This window comes from Perissodus microlepis, chromosome 7 (genome assembly GCF_051167445.1).
Source record: "Perissodus microlepis isolate ML-2025 ecotype Zambia chromosome 7, ASM5116744v1, whole genome shotgun sequence".
Taxonomy (NCBI): domain Eukaryota; kingdom Metazoa; phylum Chordata; class Actinopteri; order Cichliformes; family Cichlidae; genus Perissodus; species Perissodus microlepis.
Window position 1 is genome coordinate 59111545 of NC_140467.1, and position 16364 is coordinate 59127908.

Below are 16364 nucleotides of genomic sequence, written 5' to 3' on the forward strand. Positions count from 1 at the left end.
GGGGATGTTCTCCCCATGTTTGTGTTGGTCCTCTCCAGGTACTCCGACTTCCTCCCACAGTCCAAAGACATGCAGTTAATTGGTAAATCTAAAATTTCCATAGGTGTGAATGGTCGTTTGTCTCTATGTGTTAGACTGGCGACCTGTCCGGGGTGTACCTGCCTCTCCTCTTATGGTAGCTGGCATTATCTCCAGCCCCCCTGACAACAATAAGTAGATGGAAATTAAAAGACAACTTTGTAATTATTGTTTTGTATCAGTATATTTTAAAAAGCCTGTAAATCCTGCCTGTAAAATACAATTTGTGTGTTTGTGAATGAGTTTAGTATAAATGGCGGTTGTCCTCATACTTCAGAAATATTTCCAGACAGGTTATAGAGCACTGATTTGGTTAATATATCCAACTGGTAACTTTACTGGGTCATGGTTCGCTCTGTGGGAGAACTGAGGACGTGTCAGTGGGCCATCTGGAGAGTATTACAATGGAAAAAATGTTGGATTGACCAATGGGGTATAAACTGTCGGGGTTATTTCTAGCGCTCACTGTCTCTCTTTCTCCCCCTCCTCTGTTGGATGGTTCTCTCATACCTCAAATGCACAAAAAACAGAGTGTAGAAGGGTGGGCGAGAGAGGTAGACAGAGCAACTAGAAGAGAGAGAGACTGGGAGGGACCGTGGGTGAGGTTCACTTGGATCCAAAACCCAGTGAAGCAACAACTTGTTAGAGAAACAAGGCAGAAAGATCTGGAGCTACAACTTTTCCTGAATAAAGCAGAAGGAGAAGAATTCAGTCACTTAAGGAATCTGGGATTGCTTTTAACACAGCAAAACTGTTGTATGCTCTCACTTTGGAGAACTTTTACTGAGCTCTGTGCTTCAGGAGTGCTCCGGAAATACAGGAAGTGGTCTCATTAATACTGACAAGTTTTTCAGAAACAAAAAGACTAAAGTTTCCCTGCAGCTGCAGAGGCAGTGAAACTTGGGCTGACTACTCTGGCCAGACTTATTGAGTTTTAGTCATGTCGGGCATACTTCCCCTCTTTCTCGTATCTTTGTGTCTGATCGTGGGCTCAGTCCAGAGCCAAAGCTCGTCTCAGGATGCCTTTATAATCCAGTACCTGGAGAGGAGACTGGCTCAGATGGAGGTAAGCTGATGTTGATTCTTCTGTTTCACGTCAACTACGTGTATGTGCATCTGGCACGAGGTCAGAGACACAAAGAGCATAGACTCAGCCCCCACCTATTAACTGCTGTTTGTAGTGTTACTCACTTTGCTTTGACATTTTGCTGAATGCTGCAGTTCAGTTCAGAAAATTTCATCTGTACTGCATAATCTGATCATCTAGAGTTGTGGAAATCTAAATGAGGCAACAAAAAATATCATTCAGTATGTTTTTCCAATCTATAGAAATACACCATGTCTCATTATGGTGGGTTTACTACATTTTGAAGGACTTTCAGTTACTAGCTTAGTCTGTTATCAAAATCCAGAAGTTTTGCAGAACTGGAGCAAATAGAGAAAAGACTGATCAGTGAACTTGTGCAGTTAAAGAGTGTTTGGCTGAAGGCTTTCAAGATACAAATTATGCCAGTTCCATCATTCTTACTGTTTATGCAGCGTGGGATTACAGAACAGCTGGAGCCAGCCCCAGCTGTCATAGAGCGAGAGGGAGAGAATACCCTGTACAAGTAAAAGAAAGAGAAGAAGAAAGAAAGAAAAAAGTAGGGAGGGGTGGGGAACAGAAACACAACTAAATCAACATATGATGTAAGCCCCAGACATGAACACTAACACTTAACAAAATGTCAGACAAGTGAGCACAGGAGAACCTAGACATAAACACAGAGGCTAGACACAGGCAACATTAAGGGCAACTGAAAACTACTAATAGAAATCAAGACATGAGCCAAAAGGCAGGGCTGCTAAACTGAAACTCATCTCTGGAATAACTATAAAGCAAAAACTGAACTCAAACACGAAATGATGTCACGATAAAGTTTCCAGTTTATTAGCAAAGAAAAACCAAACCAGGAATCCAGAAATCCAACAAACACAAAACTTGCTCTCACAAAAAACGGGGGTGAACTGTGCAATCTGTGGAGGAGAGAGAGAGTGTAAGCAAGCGGTAGTGAATGAATCCCAAAGCAGGCAGTCAAAGTCTTCAGCCTTACTTTTGCTGTGATATTTCCATAACCAGGAAGGAAGAGTCCATACTACAATCCAGGGCACTGGGGAGTTTGGCAGAGAGTGGGCAGGTGGTAGCGGTTAGGAGGGCACGATTTACTGGTTCCGAAAAGCATTTGGAAATCTCCAGGAAAGAAGGCTGGAGATCATGGACCAGTTGAGTTGAGTTCAGCTGATGGCTGGTGGGCACCGAAGAGGTGAAGACAATCTGGCGATGATCTGCTGCACACGGCGCTCTGAAATACTGCCCGCTACATGAAGAGCAGCAGATCAGGTGTGAAGGAAACCATCCAACTCCCAGACCCTTCCAAAAAAAAAAAAAAACTATTTCCACACAAAACAAAATAAACAGGAATGCCCTGATCATGACTTAAAACAGTGAAACCAAGAATCTGAAACTGGGATCAAGACAATAAAGTGTTTCTATAGATATTCCTCATTTGGTTTTTTGATGGCAGTGGTGGTGAATCCTGTCTAACACTATGTTTTCCAAACAAGGTTGAGATCTGGTGACTGTGTAGGCAATAGCAGAGAATTCACACCATTTTGATTTTCATTAAACCCTTCAGTAAGCCTGCATGCCCTGAGGCTGAGGTCACTGTCATGCTGAAACAGACCACTATGATGTGGTCCACTGTGTTTCATCTTAATAGAGGTGAATGCTAAGAAAAACTTTGTATTGCCTCGCAGTGACACCTTCCATTAAGGGAACAAGTGATCATCAAACTAGATCCCATCACAGTGGGAGGCTACAGTTCATTTTTTACCTCTGAGCCATAAAAGGGCCGATGGGGTATTGTCACCCTGCCTGGCAGACGGCCGGGTGGGTGGGTGACATGAACAGTGAGAGGTCAGCTTTTCTTGTGAATGCAATAACTTAAAAACAAAGCAATGCATCAAGTGCTATTAATGTACAGAATGAGTGGAGCAAGACTTTGTGGTATTGTTCATACCTGACCAATAAAATTTACGTGAACCTTTTTAGTTGTTAGAGAAAAAATTTGATATTAGTTCCATCGGTTCTCAAACCAAATATTCTAATTTTAACTCCTTTTCTCATGAAACCAGGAGCGCCTGAATCAGTGTGAGCAGAGCACCACAAGCGTCACCCAAAGAACCTTTGACCTTTCCAGTGAAATCAGAGGTTATCTGTCTACACTCAGTGTTCTCAGGTAACATATGTGAAAGATCTCCTTTACAAAGTTTCTCTCAGTACACACTATTTAAATGAAAAATGAATGAAATAATGACAAATTTCTGAGAGACTGAATGAAATACATGAAATAAGCACTGTTTTGCTGTACAGATCAGAGGTGAAGAGCCAGATGGACGGCATGTCTGTACGTGTAGACCGGATGGAGAGAGAGCTGGAATATTTGGAAAACAAAATTCCCAGTCAGTCTGAAATTGAGATGGAGGAGGCACTGCTGGAACAGCAGATAAAAGCGGCAGAACTCGACCTGCTGAAAAGGAAAGCCAAGATCAAAGTGCAAAATGGTGCTTAAATAAGACGAGATATTTAAAGGTCCACATAACATAAGTTTGGAAAATAGAAACAAACAACAAAATGTTCATTCCTGCTTCTGTGCTTTTTCCAGACTGCAGCACGGGTCTGAGTCAAATCAAGTCTCTCAAGATTGTGAAGAAGGCAGGAGACACCTATGGTTCCTGGTTCAAGGACCCCTCGGAAGGATCAGCCAAGGTCTCTTCTTTTTTTATAGATGATGAAATAACTGGTTGTTTGCAGCAGAGGTAAAGCTGTTTTTCCCTCTGAGCTGCACTCTTCTGTTTATCTTTCTCTCACTGTCGCTCTGTTAATGGACACTCGCTGATCTGTTCTCTGAATAATCAAAATGAATCATGCTTTTTGGACTATTTTGTCCTATGTGATTGCATCAGCTGTTATCAGATGACCACCTGTGATGGAAATGGCTGGATTAAGGTGATAAAACCACATACAATTATTACCAACTGAGCAGCTTTCCTGTATTCTGCAAAACATTTTAACATCTTTGAGCTCAGCTTCAGATCATTTGGTTTTATAATGTATAATTTTACTCCCTTGGCTCTCACTTTCCTTTCAAGTTTGACACTAGCTGTTGTAACATTTGTCACTTTGTATCTGAAGAGACAGATATTTCCTGATAGGAGTTAGTGACAAAAAATATGGTTCAGCAGAGGGTAAGAAAATTGACCTCTGTTTTTCAGCTCCCAAAGATGCTAATTTTTCGGTATTTCTGTTAAATATGTATGTTTTCTTTGCTTGCAGTGAGTGAGCAAGTGACTAAATAATAGTTCACAACTTTAATAATTACAAAGCTATATTTAGCCAGTGCTTTAGGAATTCCTCCTGGGACTGAACCAGGAATCTTTGGCTTGTTAGGCAAATGTGTAAACTATATACTATGGAGCTCCTAATAATTAATAATTCCACCCAGATGTAAATGGGTGGGTGTATTGTAGCTATATAAGATTGGCCAACAGAATAAAACCACCTGCCCAATATTCTGGAGCTGAACTTAAAAGCTGAGGCCAGACTGCAGTTTATTGATTGGCCACTTGGGGCTTGTTCCAAAAGTGAGACAATTCCCATGGACTGCTGTGTTAAAATGGCAAAATTTAGTGCTTTAAATGAACATGTTTACAGCTGCATGATCAGGTGTGTTAACAGACTGTCCAAGAAGTCTTTTCAAGCTTTATAAGTGAGTAATTATTTATTTCTATTATTTTATTTAAATGTTAGTTAGAATAAAACAGTGGCTGTTCACACATGCACCCTGCAGATGTACATTACTAACCACACTTACTAGCTTTAGGTAATAAACTAACTTTTCTGTGCAAAAGTAGATTTTCTGGCTCTAAACACTTAAGATGATGCCAACCAAAATGCTAAAAGCTTTTTAAAACAGCCTTTTTATGCAGTTTATCGTAAAGAGTAGAATATAAAGCTAAGCTGCAAAATCTCAGCTTGTCCCAATGTGAAATCTTTCAGATTTATCTGCTCAGCGGAATTCGTAACAACACCATGCTGGAGTACGTTTCCCTGCAAAGCTTCACAGAGAGGACTTCATCTCCAGCAAAGGTGGTGCAGCTGCCTTTCCACTGGCAAGGATCGGGTCATGTGGTCTACGATGGATTCCTCTACTACCACAAAGCAGATACAACAAACCAAATAGTGAAGGTTTGTAAGTGATTTAGCAAACATGAATGTGATGTTGTTCATGTGTACTTTACATCAAGGCATTCTTGTGTTGATTTGCACTCTGTGTACAAAAGGGGTTGATTAAAGTCGTTCATGTCGCTTGGCAACAGTTCCTGGATACAATTGCAGTTTACCAGTTTGAGACTTCATAACAGGAAGCTTAGTCACTGAGGAGTCGGTCTTGTTTTCTTTCCTTCACTTCTGTGTCAGCTGAGGTCAGTGAGCAGAGAAAACTGTTTTGTTCCAGTAGAGCTAAAGACTTTTGTCAGGATACTTTGGGGGGGTTTGAAGAATTTCCAGTATTTTATTCCATTAATCACAAATATAATACGTCTGTGAGGAATGTCATATTTGCCTCAGTTGTACTTAATATTACTTTCTTAATATTAAATAGTAAGCCATGTGGTGTCCCTCTCATTGCCATGCAAGTGATTCTGACCTACTCTAGCTGACATGGGAGCATTGCTAACACAGCTAATTTGTGTAAGGTCGCTCATGTGTGCACTGGTTTTCTTTCTTTTTCTTCTTACAGAAGCCTTCTTTAAGTAGTACATAAAGTAACCACATTTTGATAGATGGTGGCTTGTCTGGGATTTTTAAAGCCTTTGGTTTGTACAAGCCAAGTACTAGTCACCAAAATTAAATAGAGTCTACATTAATATTCAATTCATTTTATTATTATTTATATACCACCAAATCACAACAACAATAGCCTCAAGGCACTTTATATTGTAAGGTAAAGACCCTACAATAGTACAGAGAAAACCCCAACAATCATATGAGCCCCTATGAGCAAGCGGTTTGGTGACAGTGGGAAGGAAAAACTCCCTTTTAACAGGAAGAAACCTCCAGCAGAACCAGGCTCAGGGAGGAGCACCATCTACTGCAACGAGTTGTGGGGTATGTGAGGAGCAAATGACAAAGACATGCTGTGGAAAGGAGCCAGAGATTAATTATAACTAATAATTAATTGCAGAGTGGTGTATAAATACATAGTAAGACAAAAGAGGTGAGTGAAGAAGAAACATTCAGTTCATAATGAGAAGCCCCCAGCAGCCTAGACCTATTCCAGCGTAACTAAGAAAGGATTCAGGGTCACCTGATCTAGGCCTAACTATAAGCTTTATCAAAAAGGAAAGGTTTAATCTTAAAAGTAGAGAGGGCTGTCTGTCTCCTGAATCCAAACTGAGATCTGGTTCCACAGAAAAGGGGACTGAAACCTGAAGGCTCTTTTTACCATTGTACTTTTTAACACCCTCGAAACCACAATATTATTAATTATACCTACAGTATGCGCTACTCCAAGCCAAAAATGCTACTCTGAAATGGCTCTTTTGTAAGCTTGTTAGCATGCTAACGTTAACTTTTGTCTTAGTCCAGTTTCAACATGCAGTACCCTCCAACTCTGTGCTAATAAAGTGACTAAAATAGCACACCACTGTTCACATACTTTCAGTAGTTACTCAATCTAATTATGTGGTTAGATAAAGTGACTCAAACAAAAGGCCCTCTATGCTATAATGATGTCCATTCATATCAATTAAATTCCTAAAGGTAGACCTGCTGAATGGCACAGTGGTGGACAGCATGCTTCTTCCAGGAGCTGGTCATATGCCTGTTTACAGTCTGAACCCTAACACTTACCTGGACATGGCTGTTGATGAACTTGGCCTCTGGGTCATCCATGCAGATGCTGAGTATGGAGGAAACCTGGTCATCACCAAACTGGAAATAGGTAAAGTACTACTCCTGCTACACATACACAGTTCAGTGAAAAAGGTTTTGAGTCTATATATATATATATATATATATATAATAAAACAAGCATCAGAGTGGTTTCTGATCCATAGACTGTATTAAAAAAACTTTTTTTTATGGGCAACAGGAGGCGAAATGTATGGGAATTCAAAAAGTCAGAAAGAAGGACTATACAGATCTGAAGGTCTTTCAAAGTTTTTCTGTACATGGGCTGCTTGTTCACTCATTCTAGTTCTTGCTCCTAACAGTTTTCAAAGGAGTGCTTTATTTGTTTATTTAGACAAGTGGAGGTCAAAAGAACACGAAAGGCTAAAAAAAAACAACAGCTATTGCAAGTGATTACTAAAAAAATTGGAAAAAATTCTGGTAAAGACCTGACACAGGACCTGAGAAATGCATTTGGCCCTGCAACTGACCCATTTACTGTGCAGTTTATCGTTACTATAAATGGTCTCATCAAAGCATAAAAGTAGCACGATTTTGATTCCCCATGCAATAATATCTGTAAAGCATCTGAAAGGAACTGGCTTCATTTTTCAGCATGACAATGATCCCAAACATACTGCTAATGTAGTAAAAGCATACCTGGATAGAAAAACACACAATGCAACACTATCAGTCATGGATTGGCCTTCCCAGAGCCCAGAAACACTATTTAAGCAGTATGGGATAATCTTGAGAGAGAACATAACAAAAGGCAGCCAACATCAAATGTCCTTCAAGATGCCTGGAGAACTATTCCCCTAGACTACTTAACAAAATAGCAAGAAAGGTTCCCTAACATAGAGTTCAGGCTGTGTTGTGGTCACAGCAAATATTTTCTTTAAAACTATAAGAACTGCATAAACTCTATTTTTGCCTATATACTATGTAAATTTAATAAATGCACCTATATTGCATATTTTTTGGGAAATGACTGGTGACTCAAAACTTTTGCCCAGAGCAGTAAATCCATCTTTTGTACCCTCTATGGTTTGATCTCGCCACTTACATAAAGCAAGAACATATATCCATTCAGTCCAGCTTTGTTTCTTTATATGTTAGGAACCTTGGCAGTAGAGTCTGTGTGGGACACACAGTGTAGAAGCCATGACGCTGAAGGAGCTTTCCTAATATGTGGCACCCTTTATGTGGTCTACAACACACGCTATGGAGGACGTTCCACCATACAGTGTCTCTATGACATCCATGACACCATTCACAGGTTGGCTTGTACACATGCACATGCATGCACAGTATACACCTGCATACATACATACAGTATCTACATGACAAACCACTTTCTTTTCCCTGTGCCATCCCGTTCTCTGTACAGCAATGAGAGTCCTGTGATGTTCTTCCCGAAACGTTACACCAGCCATAGCAGCATCCACTATCACCCCGGAGACAAGCAGCTGTATGCCTGGGATGATGGCTACCAGACGATATACAAAGTGGAGACACGCAAGAATGACCAAGTCATTGCAGACTAATATTACAACAGTGTTAATATACTGATGTTTGTTGAGGACATAGTTGCTTCGCATTGTAATGTACTGGGTACCCCTTAAGTGTAATTATTCAACATTCCCAATGAAATCACAAGAAAAATTGCTCTACTGGTGTTGTTGCTGTTGAAAGATGTGGTAAAGAAATGTTTTAAAATGTTTTAAAAAGTTTAATTTTAATGTGTAGTTCAAGGAAAGATGTATTTTAACCTAAAACAGGATTGTTTTCTGTCTTGGTTTACCACAATATAAGATTTACACTTTATGATTTTTGTGATCAAAAAAACCTCACCGTAACAATGTTATCACTATATTTAGAGAAAAGTTTTATGAGGCAAAAAAGCAGAAATTCCAATAGAAAGTTTGCATTTAAACTCAAAACTGCCATTAACTGTGCCAACATATATAATGCATGCTGTTTTTATGTGAATTTCTGACACTATACTGATATGCTGATATCAACTAGGCACCCCAGTGTTAAAATATGACAAGAAGCAGTTCCAGAACAAGTTTTAGTGTGTGATGAGTCGGGTGTGAGAATGTGTTGGTTAATTCTGAATCCTGTATTAAGATCTCTATTATCACTTGAAAATCATGCAAAAAAAAAAAAAAAAAAGCACGTCTAGGAAAGCTAATCATAGGGTATTTTATAATCTGCTGTTGTTTAGTGCTCCTTTGCTGGCAATGGATGCTGCCTTTATCACTGTGAAGGGTTATAGACATGAATTCCATGTCTAACTGAAGCCTTTTTAAGCATTGTACTTTATACTTTGTAGCAACACAATAAAGAGCATTTACATGTCAGGGTTTTCAGTATGTTTTTCAGACTGATGAATTCCATCTTAAAAACTGTTTGAAATATGTAACGTAGAATATGTCTCTGTCAGCTGAATAGCTGAGTTCTCCCAAAAATGCTGGCATTATTTCATTGATGAAGTTGGTCAACAGTCTACCCAGCTGTTAAAATCTTCCAATCCCTCATGTATAAGTTGCTAATATAGTAGTATTGTAAAGCTTATTTATTGCACTTGAACACAGTAGAATTACAAAAGAAAAACCCTACTTAAATCAGTATTGAAGACAATGAGGAGTGAAGATTCGCGGAGGCACAGCAAGGAAAGGACAACCAAATGTCAACATTGTATATTCTGCAAACAGTAACAAAATAGTGCTGGAAACTCTCATTTCATTTACGCTACACATTCTCATCGACATCAAACATTATGCCAAAAAGCAGATTCAGTTCATCTAAGTGTTGAGACGAGTGATGAAACGTGTCTCCCACTGAAAACGTATCGTCCAGCTGAAGAGAATCAGCTTTCTGGGATTTCCTTACATTTATGATTGAGCATGCATCGAGACATCAAAGAATAATGTTCTCAGTTTACGCAGAACCAGAGTGCATGCTGCATTCATTCTCTGCACATTTGCATCTTCTTGTAGAATGCTCTTAAAATCAGCATCTTAAGAGGATTTACTTTTACATTATCCAGTTCTCCTCAAAGTACAGCAGGCATTCAGTAAGACTAGACTAAAACTTCAATACGACACATAAATTGTGGAATCTGCTTTTTACAGATTGTGTTGCCATAATCTGCAACAAACGTTGTTTATTAGTTTGATATAGATGAAGGTTCTATTTTGAACTGTGCGCTGAGATGGTTGGAAATGCATGTGAATCAGATGTAAATAGTGCGACAGCGCCCTCTCTTGGTTATGACCGGTTATACGTTTACCTTCGTTGTGTCCCCTTTGCATTAAAGTCTCAGAGTGGATTACTTCATTTCCCTTGTTTTAAACGTGATAGAAAATGGTGATGTAAAAGATAGTAATAATTAACTCTGACAGAATAAATATATTTCATTTATTTGCAAAAAGTCAAAATACTGATAATAAACCACCATTTTCAAGAAGTTTCAAGAGTTTCTTTTTTTTGCTTTCCCCATTAATTATCACATGGCCTAACAGGTGTACTTGGTGACCCTTAAGGGCCTGACCCCAGGGTGGAGAACTGTGAAAATCAGCTCCATGCTGACCAGATACATTCGAATACTGCGTTTGCTTCAGTACATTAATATTGTTAAGTCACATTTCACTATATATATCAGGTCTTAAGCTTCTTTATCTTAGAAGAATTATATTGTTGTTTGATGTTTAGTCATATAGATTTATAGCATTTTCGCATCACTCATTTCAAAGTTTCTGATTTACCCGCCCATTTTCGGTTGGAGATGACGTAGGGAAAGAGGCGGTTCCAGAGCGGCCGGTTACTTTGACTGCAGCGGCAAGAAATCATTTGGACGGTGAATTTCACTTTTCCTTTTTGGGAACGGATGAAGTAGTGTTCGAAGGATTTTCTCATCACCATGAAGCGGAGATGCAGTACCAACGTCAACAGGAGGAGTTCAACAATTAAAAGGCGCAGTGAGAATTTGCGTTTTGATGAATTCGGCTTTGCTCTCACTAAAAAAAAGGACCAGAAACTTCATCACCGGTGTCACGATTACAGGTGCGGAACAGGTTCACGATACTTTAGCTCCCGTGTAAGCGGCTAGCCTGGCTTATTATGCTCCTCACCCGAGTCATTTACTCCCAAACGCTAGTTATTTCAGTATTCACTGTCTCAACTGTGTTCTTTAACTGTATGATTTTAATCGTGTTGATAATGTAAACTAATCCCTTCAGTAAGTTATAGTCGTGGTAACATTAGCTGTCGGCTTTAAGAGTTTCTAACTATCTTGTTCTTAGAAGTGAAAACCTCGTTGTATTAATAAGGTTAAAGTCTTTTAAATTAACTGTATTGATCCATTTATTAAATAGAATCTAAGTTCAACAAGTTGCTGAAACAAACAAGAAAAGCTGAGTTAAGCGGAATATTTATGTTAGACAAAGCTACTCTGCTAAAAACTATTTCAGGTGTACCTTGCAGGCTTACACGTCCACACGTCATACACGTGAAATGATAACGAAAACGCAAAAATCTCTACTTGAATACTTCCTCCAGTGACTATTGTATTACACTCTGACTAGCTGCAGTCATGGTTTGTCAGACACTGAGCACTTGAAGCCCAGAGTTTAGAATTACTGAAAATGACAGTATCTGTCTGATTGAAAAAGCTGATGCATCAGCCCAAGCTCACCATGTTGTGTTGTCTATCAGCTACCCCCAGCTGAGCTCAGTGAGGGTGAAAGAGCTCTGTGAGCTGCTCAGCTACTGGAATGGAGCCAGCTTTATCTGCAAGAGCCAAGTAAGACTTGTATAAACTACAAAAAGCACTGATGAAAATCTTGTGTTTTGCACATTTGGCAACCATTCGAACATGCTTGTTTTCTTCGCACTCTTGCTGTGTTTTCAGATTGAGCGATTTATCAGAATGGGTATCCCTCCAAGCCTGCGAGGCAGAGTATGGAAGTGCCTGCTTACCACTGATATTTTGAGAGACGCCAGTGACTTCAACTACCAGGTAATATACCATGTGACATCCAAAAGAATGACATTGCAAAGCTGCACACTTTAACACTGAATTGTCATCATAAAGTTGCCCACAACGGTGTACAACTGCTGTAAAAAAGTATTTCCATGTTTGCTTTGTAGCAAACAAAGAAATCACAAATATGACATATAAGTGTTTTTATTTACTAGTGGAACATTCTGGCTTCATGGAACATGTCTTAAACATGGCATATTTTTATAGATTGAGCAAAAAGATGGATTGCACAATATTGAGGGGGGAAATATTTGTCAGACTGATATCAGGACTGCTGGCCATGTCACTGAGTTAACACTTTACTCTGTGGAAAGGTGCATTGTCACCCTAAAAAAGTAACTTCATCTTCGCCAAATATATTTTACAATAAGGAAAGGGAAAAGGTGTCCAAATTATGAGCTTTGAGTTTATTGTTGATGTCATGCTTGCCATCTTCTGTGGCTCTTTATCTGGCATCAACCCCTTGTCACATGAGTGGAGGAAAGTCCCTTTTTTCCTTCTCACAATCGGTGCAAAAGTACCAGACAAAAGTATGAGCATCATCTCTTGGCCAATATAGATTGATGATTCATCAGTGAGCATCGCTTTCAACTGCAGCCCAGGATTGTTTCTCTTTAGCTCACTGTAAGCTTATTTTCTTCTGTGTACATGTGAGTGCTGGTTTTCGTTTCAGTTTCATTCAGCCACTTTTTTACAGTTCTATCTCAAATACTGAATCCTGTTTCTGCCCATTTGTTTTCCATTCGTTTTGTTGTGCTGGTTTTCATTTCAGTGCGTACTGCTTTGAGTTTTCAGTCCTGATACTCTGTCTTCTGTCTACTCATATGTTTTCCTTCATTTTTAACCTTCCAGTTTTTGGGTTTTTTTTGCTCTGATTTTTTTTCCCCCAGTCACCACGTAAGATTTTCTTTCGAAGGATTTTTATAATTCTTTGCTTTTTCAGCTGAGAGCTCTCTTGATGAGCTTCCTTTAAATCATGTGCAAACTACAGACTAGTTTGCATATTTAGATTTCTGCAAGTATTATTTGCAATGTGATTCCATAATTTTCTTTTTCATCTACTTGATGTAGAGAAGGACAAAACATGCTATTAATTAAAATAAGTGAATTTAATATGGTTTAGGTACGTTTCGTGAAGCCAGAATGTTCAGCTCTTAAACAGAAATAGTTTTGAGACGTATTTTTGATTTCTTTATTTGCTGCAAAGTAAAAAAGATGAATAAACATCCTCCAAGAGTGGCGATTTTAGATGTGTTGACTAAATATTAGGATGGTTTATGCTTTTCATTTGAAAATAAATTACAAATACTCCCATGAGATCTGGGCACTTATTTCGTTTTTAGTCATTTTTGACATTTCTGCAACCTTGGAAAATGGATGAGAAATGTTTCTGCCCAACTGGACATGAATGAGAAATTCTTGTGTGCCTTCACATTACGTGCAGTGTCACAGGTTTGAAACCCATGTGCTTTTCCATTGATATGTCAGATTCAGATTGTACTGATACTGCAGTGTGTCACTGCGGGAGCAGCTCCAAGTTTTCCACCCAGTAGTTACTGTTTGAAAAACATTTTATGTCAAACAGTGGCAGCCTGGAAGCACACAAAAAAGAATAATTTTGCAACTTCACTGTATGAGTTCAAGTGAAACTAAAATGTGTGAACAGCTGGTGAGATGAAGTTGCACAGAAGGGGATAAGTTCTACACCTGCTGAATCAAACCCAATTTGGCAATTAAGTAATGTTAACTAGCCAACATTAGTAGCTGTGTTATTTCCTGTAACACTATTCAATTCAATTCAATTCAATTTTATTTATATAGCGCCAAATCACAACAAAAGTCGCCTCAAGGCGCTTCATAGATACAGAGAAAAACCCAACAATCATATGACCCCCTATGAGCAAGCACTTTGGCGACAGTGGGAAGGAAAAACTCCCTTTTAACAGGAAGAAACCTCCGGCAGAACCAGGCTCAGGGAGGGGCGGCCATCTGCTGCGACCGGTTGGGGTGAGAGAAGGAAGACAGGATAAAAGACATGCTGTGGAAGAGAGACAGAGGTTAATAACAGATATGATTCAATGCAGAGAGGTCTATTAATACATAGTGAGTGAGAAAGGTGACTGGAAAGGAAAAACTCAATGCATCATGGGAATCCCCCGGCAGCCTACGTCTATTGCAGCATAACTAAGGGAGGATTCAGGGTCACCTGGTCCAGCCCTAACTATATGCTTTAGCAAAAAGGAAAGTTTTAAGCCTAATCTTAAAAGTAGAGATAGTGTCTGTCTCCCGAATCCAAACTGGAAGCTGGTTCCACAGAAGAGGGGCCTGAAAACTGAAGGCTCTGCCTCCCATTCTACTTTTAAATACTCTAGGAACAACAAGTAGGCCTGCAGAGCGAGAGCGAAGTGCTCTAATAGGGTGATATGGTACTACAAGGTCATTAAGATAAGATGGGGCCTGATTATTTAAGACCTTGTATGTGAGGAGCAGGATTTTGAATTCAATTCTGGACTTAACAGGAAGCCAATGAAGGGAAGCCAAAACAGGAGAAATATGCTCTCTCTTTCTAGTCCCTGTCAGGACTCTTGCTGCAGCATTTTGGATTAGCTGAAGGCTTTTCAGTGAGTTTTTTGGACATCCTGATAATAATGAATTACAGTAGTCCAGCCTGGAAGTAATAAATGCATGAACTAGTTTTTCAGCGTCACTCTGAGACAGGATATTTCTAATTTTAGAGATGTTGCGCAAATGGAAGAAAGCAGTCTTACATATTTGTTTAATATGTGCGTTGAAGGACATGTCCTGGTCAAAAATGACTCCAAGGTTCCTCACAGCGTTACTGGAGGCCAAGGTAATGCCATCCAGAGTATGAATCTGGTTAGATACCATATTTCTCAGATTTTCAGGGCCGAGTACAATAACCTCAGTTTTATCTGAATTAAGAACTAAGCAGTAGGACTGCATTATACAATAACTTGGCTAACGATAATGTTAGCTAAGCACAGGCATAGAGACCTGCAGCCTGTAGTTGCTGAATCTCACTTAATTAACCAAAAATAACTGAGAAGGGGGAGAGAGAGAAAATATCTCTCACCTTCTCCCTTCTTTACTTGCAACGTAATACCAAATAAGAAAAATGTATTTGTTAATTACCTCTCTGGTAATAATAGTAATGACAAAATAGGTAAAGTAGTTATGTGCTGTAAATGTCGATTCACTAGTGGTGTTTGAAAAAAGTCTGTAAAACATAGTTTTGCAATATTTTGCATGGTGATATTGTATCGATACAGATACACCAAATATCAGTATTTTATTAAATAATTTAAAGTACTCTGAGAATAATACAAACAAGAGGGCTTATCTCTTGCACCACCATCCTGAAATAGTATTAGTTACACAAACTTGCATTAAATTGATTCAACGAGGGGAAAAAAAGCATCCAACACTGAATATACTTAGTTTGACATACCTACCTTCTATGTCAGAGAGCGCTAAAAGCTCAGTCAAACAAGTAAAATAGGTCAGCAAGGTCCTTGCATCTACACAAAAATAAATAAATCTCTGGCTGCCTAGTAGAGTTGGATGTCTCGAGACCACTTTTACATAGTCTTGAATGTTGTCTTGGTCTCGGATCCCTCGGTCTTGTCTTGGTCTTGCTGTCTCAGTTCGACATAGTGGTCGGGAGATTTGGAGTCAACAGTATCCATGGCACACAACGTAATGTTTTATAATGTGTCATGCGCAAAAGCATCAGCTCTAAGAGCTGTGTTTAGAGAGTGCTTTGTAGTGAATCAGAAGAGTCGACTCCCCTTGAGCGAGAGCCGGCTCCTCACTTAATTTCCTTTCGCTGCTCAGCTCTCACACAGTGGCTCAGCTATGCTCCAAGCCCTCCATAATGTGGCCAATCACATGCAAGGATATAGGATAATATCATTATGTAAAAAACAGAGAGGGTGAGAGACACGACAGTCAAGTGGAGCGTGTGTTTGTCCTCTCAGTAAGTGAGTGAGACAGTAGACAGCGGTGAGGAGGGCTGTGCGAGTGCATCGCAAAAACACATAAACACCCGTAAACGAAGCAGCATCTGGCTGCAGTTTAAAGACTTTTTTGTCTCGGTCTCGTCTCGACTTTGTCTTGGTCTTGTCTTGGTCTCGATACCCTCTGGTCTTGGTACTGTCTTGGTTTAGGCGGTCTTGACTACAAGTCTACTGCCTAGTCATTTTTTGGGGGAATTTTTTTGTAACT

General features: G+C 39.5%; 2 protein-coding genes across 2 annotated transcripts in view; both read left to right on the forward strand.

Annotated features, from left to right (window-relative positions):
* Nucleotides 1–615: 615 nt before the first annotated feature.
* olfml1 (olfactomedin-like 1) lies at nt 616–10449 on the forward strand. Its single transcript, XM_084936289.1, has 8 exons — nt 616–1144; nt 3253–3356; nt 3491–3681; nt 3783–3886; nt 5177–5365; nt 6941–7121; nt 8189–8348; nt 8460–10449. The coding sequence occupies exons 1-8, from the start codon at nt 1019–1021 to the stop codon at nt 8614–8616; spliced, it is 1212 nt and encodes a 403-aa protein (XP_084792415.1). The 5' UTR covers nt 616–1018; the 3' UTR covers nt 8617–10449.
* Nucleotides 10450–10771: 322 nt separating this feature from the next.
* LOC146384345 (uncharacterized) overlaps nt 10772–16364 on the forward strand; it is a 62948-nt gene continuing 57355 nt past the window's right edge. The window contains exons 1-3 of the mRNA XM_084936291.1: nt 10772–11140; nt 11792–11879; nt 11988–12095. Coding sequence (XP_084792417.1) covers nt 10998–11140; nt 11792–11879; nt 11988–12095 — 339 coding nt within the window. The 5' untranslated portion in view covers nt 10772–10997. The remainder of the gene's footprint in view (nt 11141–11791; nt 11880–11987; nt 12096–16364) is intronic.

Excerpts from the sequence above, each read along its gene's own strand:
- olfml1 (XM_084936289.1), top strand. The coding sequence starts at position 1,019 with ATGTCGGGCATACTTCCCCTCTTTCTCGTATCTTTGTGTCTGATCGTG. Across the intron at positions 3,682-3,782 it reads CAAGATCAAAGTGCAAAATG|ACTGCAGCACGGGTCTGAGT; the intron begins GTGCTTAAATAA and ends TGCTTTTTCCAG. Across the intron at positions 3,887-5,176 it reads CCTCGGAAGGATCAGCCAAG|ATTTATCTGCTCAGCGGAAT; the intron begins GTCTCTTCTTTT and ends GAAATCTTTCAG.